Below are 6,000 nucleotides of genomic sequence, written 5' to 3'. Positions count from 1 at the left end.
ATGTCATATCTAGACATGGATGCTCCTTTAAGGACTGATCAGTCTTTTCGGAATAAACAAGATGAGTATTATCATAAAGATTCCAGTCCATTAGAAGACTTGCCAGTAAACATTACCTCAGTTGTAGTTCTAGAATACATGCATAATATATGTTTAGGTGTAATGAAAAAATTAATTACATTTTGGGTAAAAGGTAAAAAAACTGTTCACTTAGTTGATCCTGAAATTGTATCTGATGAATTAATCAACTTAAAATTATTTTTGCCAAGTGAATTTAGTCGCTTTCCTAGAACATTAGAAGAGTGTGAATTTTGGAAGGCCACAGAATTCAGAACATTTTTAATTTATACTGGACCTATTGTGTTAAAAGGGCGATTAAAAAAAACGCTTTATGAACACTTCATGCTTTTAAGTTGTGCAGTTCGAATTTTACTTTCTTCTGAAACTTGTTATACCCTTAACAATATGGCTAAAAACTTATTAAAACAATTCGTTAGTGATTATCCTAATTATTATGGTAACGAATATGTTGGTTACAATGTCCATGGTTTACTCCACATGACCGATTTTGTTTTAATTCATGGCCCCCTGGACGCTTTTAGTGCTTTTAAATATGAAAACTACTTACAATTTGTAAAAAAAATTAGTAAAAATTCCAAACACCCTCTTCAAGATACATATAACCGTATTATGGAGAAAGTTAATAGTCAGCCTTATGATGTGTCTCTTCATTATCCTATTCTTAAAAACGAATTAAATTATGACTCATCCATAAATAATGCATTAACTGAAACATTATATGAACAATTAGTACTAGAGAACTTTGTTGTGAGTTCTAAGAATAATAAAGATATATTTTTCTTATTAAAAAGTCACGATATAGTTAAAGTGAATAAAATAATTAAGTACACAAGTGGACAAATTAAAATTGAAGTAGTTAAATATGAACACTGTACTATGTTTCATAGTCCTGTACCTTCAGATATTATTAAAATATTTTATATTAACAAAGTTTTCCCTAATGTTTTAATTTTGATCAACATGGACGTTTTACTACATAAGTGTTTTGTAGTACCAATAAGTAATGATAAACTTATTGCTATAGCATTAATTCATGAAAATATTTAATTTTTTTTTTAATTGTACCAGATTTTAACAATTTTATTTGTTTATATTTATTAGGAATTTTAATTATTAATTGTATTATGAATTTGGTTAAAATCAAACATTTCTTGTATTAAGTAAAGAATAAATATTAAATGTATTTTAAAAGTTATTATTGTATTCAATATTCATATTACTTTATTATATGTTGGAACACTATACCTAATTGTTTTAACAAATTCCATAGCCCAAATGAAAAATGAATTATAATTACATAAATATCTAAAGTTAATCAGGTTGTAAGTTGTAACTTGTAACTAACATTTTCAAACTAAATTAAATTATAGGCACCTAGATATATTTTCTTTTTAAGCTACCTACCTACATATTTCTTATTATTATGAAACTGATTGATGTTTTCGAAAACATTATAGATATCCAAGTCAGACAAATACCTAGGTATTTGATTTTAAATATATAGATACTTTCAAAAAGTACCTATTTAAATACCTAGGTACCTACCGTGCCCAAGCAGTGTTTATTTCAGAAATTCTATCCCGGGGGGGTATAACCCTCCCCCCTCCCACAGATCACCTCCTGAAAATTAACACTGTGCCCAAGTACTTCTCAAGTATATTTAGAATACGTATTTGAGTAGGTACATACATTAAATGCATTTGAATATTGTACTCAAATAATAAACAAGACTGTAGAGAATAACAAAGTCTGCAAATTAATCGAGAATAGAACTCCAATTGTTCATAAGGGTCAATTAAAAAGTTCCCCTTTCAATTATTATACAAAATTAAAAACGTGTCTAGATTACACGAACACGAGTCTAAATACTATAAATACACTACATTTCTGATAATTTATATCTTAGTAGCGAGTCCCAGTAGGTTAGGCGTAGGTCCATTATAGGTTAGTTGTGTAGGGGTACCAGGTTCGAATCTTCCCGAGCGAAGTAAACCATAACTAGTTTTTTTTTCTATTTTTCCTGAACATTCACTTAGCATGTGAACTCTATGCGAAGTAAATGCGATGAAAATGAGTAGTCCCGTGAATCTTAATTTGATTGCGTAAAGAAGTTACAATGTGACGTAACATAGAACATTGTTTTGCGATATCGCATGCAGTAACTTCCCGGGATTGGGCATTAAGCGTGCCAGAGACATCGCTGGGTGATCATTGAGTACAAAAGCCCAACCTTTCATGAATCAATGGGATTTCTATGTTACAACTCGGAGATTGAATATTGCACAGAGGGGACCGACCACACACAGTTATTATTAAGATTATTAATTATTATATAATATGTAGATTAGGCCGCGACCGGGCATTGTCCAGCAAGGTCGAGGCGCGGTGCGGCAGTGAGTTCAGTTCGTTCGTACGTCGCACACAGTCGACACGACCTATATTATATTGCAGGCGCGAATCGCCTTGTAATATGAAAGTATATTGTTTTTATATAATATTGTGATCTGGCTCGAATAGCCAGATATCATACTGTTTTTTTTATTTTATAATAGAATCTAGATTGTTAGCGCCGGCTCTAATAGCCGATTGCATATTTTTATTATTCTGTATTTCTGTTGATATATACCACGTCGCCAATCGTCGAGCTATTTCAAATATTATTATTATTTTATAATATTGTCATGAGTGCGATCATAATTTAAATCGTATTTGTGTTGTTATATTATTATTGTTTACCCATATGGGCTGTAATTAGTTATAGCTATTAGGGATGGGCATGAAATCCGAATATCTGAATTATCCGAATATCCGGATACCTATCCAAATCCGGATTTGAATCAAATTCTTATCCGGATTTATGGATTTGCTTTTTTATGTGACTTCAGACTTACAAATATTTTTAATGCATGGTAAAATAAATTATTTTATTATAATGAAAATTTAACAAAATGTTATATTATATCAAAGTTTGGATACCTCTAGCCCTTCTTCTCTCAAGCAAACACGTAGTGCATGTGCACCGCAATCGCCGCCAGACGGTACTTCCTCGATTTTGTTTAAGTATGACGTATCTAATAAAATATTTTCCCTCAGTGTGTGGTTAATATTGTCGGCAAAAAAAAATCCCATTCCATTATTATTAATTTTGTCGGTAGTTCCATTATTATTTAATTTTAATTTGTTTATGTTAGTGGTTTCATTATTATTTAATATTGACTGGTTTATGTCATAAATAGATATTGTTATGCACGTATTTCGAAATATGAACCTCAGCATACTAGAGATAACGGGCCATTCTTTTCCGTCTTGTCCTACGCATGTTTTAGGTAATGCTACTCTTTTAATTTGTTGTTCTAAGCAAAATGTTCTCAGGTTTTGTAATGTGGCGAATATATTAACGTATGTTGGTTTTTCGTAATAGTGGTTTTTTATAATTAAATATAATATCCATTGTTTTTCTGTTTTAATGAATGCGATTTCCCTTACTCTTTTTCTTTGTAAAATCAAATTATCGATATTGTTAAATTTTTTACGAAACTGTAAAGCGATACCATGGTTTATCGTTAGGCATTCGCTGACCCAGTGAGCGATTGCGTCACTTGACCGATCGCTGAACGAATCGCCAGTTATTTCCTCGTATCTATGGTTAAAATGTTGTGAATTATTATCAAGCAATAAAAATTGTTGATATTCGTTTAATATTTCGTGGGAAAAGTTTTGTATTTCGGTTCCCTGTATATCGTTTTTTATTTCACGAGTTTCTATTGGTAATTTTACTTCTTGATCATCGTATCTGAATAATACAATATTGTCTTTTAAATCCATGGCTGTTTGTGTTTTTTTCAAAAAATCTAAACCTAATAAGATTGGGGAGCATAAACCATCTACTACCACTGCCTGATGGTGTATTATGAGCGATGCTATTTGTATTTTAATTATCGTTGAGCCTATAATGTTTAATTTTGAATTATTGGCTGTTTTCATATCTATATCGTTAATTGGCTTAATATTATCAAGTAATGTCATTTTTTTATCTATAACTGTCACGCTGGCTCCTGTATCTAACAGTAGTAATGTCGGCTCGTCATTAATTTTTCCTAATATTTCAATTTTATGTTTTATTTGTTCGTTTATTTTGTAGCAACTATATATTACATGATTTATTTCATTAGTTATACTATTGTAATTCCTGATTTTTGGAAATATACCCTTCACAGGCCCAGGTGCCTGCAGGACTTTTAGTTTTTTTTGGTTGTAACAATTTCTCTTAATATGTCCCACCTTGCCACATCCATAACACGTTGGTATCGGCCTTGGAGGGTTCCAATGTTGATAGTTTTGATACTGATTTTGTTGTTGTGTAAATGTATTTGGTATATTTTGACTAATTTGATTGTATGTAAATCTAGAGTTTTGTTGGTTTGGATTAAAATACGGTGAAATATATTGATTTGGAAATTGTTGATCATAAACTTCGCTATTATTGTTATTAGCTCCATTGGTATAATTTGGTATATGATTTTGTACCGGTTTTTCCCTTATATCTGTGGTTAATTGTTGAATGTGTTTTTTTAGAATATTTATCTCTTCATTTAATTTATCTACAGTTGAATTTTGTTTTTCATCTGTTTTTCTAACCAGTTTTGCTAATTCGTATCTTTTTAAATTTGCTGTTATTTTTGTTATGTTTGTGTTGTCTAAAATATTTATTTTATTGTATATTTCATCTGGTAAACCCGCCAATATTTTCTCGCAAATTTCTTCCTCTATCATGTTTGGATTAATTTTATAGCAAAGTTCCATCATATTTATTATAAATTCATTTAAAGTTTCGTTTTTCATTAACTTTCTTTGGTTTAATTGTATTCTAAGTAATTTATCATTCCCAATATTAGTAAATTTCTCCTTTATTTGTTTTTTAGTCCGTCCCCAGTTTATGTTTGGTGTTTTGGTTTTTATTAATTTAAAAAATTTTGATGCCGAGTCTTTTAAATATAATGGTAACAATGTAATTTTTTCTGTTTCACCCCAGTTATTTATTATTGCAGCTAAGTCAAAATTTTCTATAAAAGAATCAACATCCTCTCCCATTTTTCCCGAAAAAGTTTGTGGTTGATGGATCATTATTTTAAATTCCATTATTTATTTACCACTATTAATAAAAAAAAGACTCGTTCTAAATAGATTAACTATGGTTAACTTGCCTAACCTATTTTTTGTGTATGTTTAAATCTTAAACAATTCGTTATATTCTAACATATATACTAATATATTGTTACCTTAATACTTAAAATCTATGCTTAATATTATCACTCAAAACTCGTTATTTCAAACTTTTCTGGTTTATAATTAAATTTATTTATTTCACATTCGTTTATCTCTCTTAAAACTTAAAATTCCTATTAAAACCTATTGTCAGTATTAATCACTTACACTTTCTTTATTCAAAACTGTATTTCACTTAAAATAATTTTTTTCTTTTCAAAATTCAATTGTCTCTCTTAAAACTTAAAATTCCTCTTAAAACCTATAGTCAGTATTAATTACTTAAATTTTTACTAAAGAAAAAAAAATATTTTTTAAACTTCTTAAAATTATAAATTTATTAAAACTGAAACAAAATCCTAGGAACCAAATATAACTGTAATTATTACAGGCTTCGGCGCCTCCACCAATATGTAACGTGGTCGGGGGAACGACCAGTTAAATATAAGATATCCAGGGAGAATCGTAGGATCCTATAGATATAAATACCGTAGCCAGGGGCAGTGGCGTCATTTCAGTTTTTAATAGAGGGGGGCAAAGGCTTAGACCGGCCCAAATGAGTAAAAAAATATTTCGTGTTAACTTATTATTGTTGTTGTCTATTATCAAATTATTATACAAGCACGGGTGATAGCAGCTGGCCAGCAGTGCACC

General features: G+C 29.9%; 1 protein-coding gene across 1 annotated transcript; it reads left to right on the top strand.

Annotated features, from left to right (window-relative positions):
• Positions 1-1,128, top strand: LOC132932833 (uncharacterized). Its single transcript, XM_060999186.1, has one exon. It carries the CDS (start codon positions 1-3, stop codon positions 1,126-1,128), a length of 1,128 nt encoding a protein of 375 aa, XP_060855169.1.
• Positions 1,129-6,000: the final 4,872 nt, after the last annotated feature.

This window comes from Metopolophium dirhodum, chromosome 1 (genome assembly GCF_019925205.1).
Source record: "Metopolophium dirhodum isolate CAU chromosome 1, ASM1992520v1, whole genome shotgun sequence".
Lineage (NCBI taxonomy): Eukaryota > Metazoa > Arthropoda > Insecta > Hemiptera > Aphididae > Metopolophium > Metopolophium dirhodum.
This window is presented reverse-complemented; position numbering and strand designations above follow the sequence as displayed.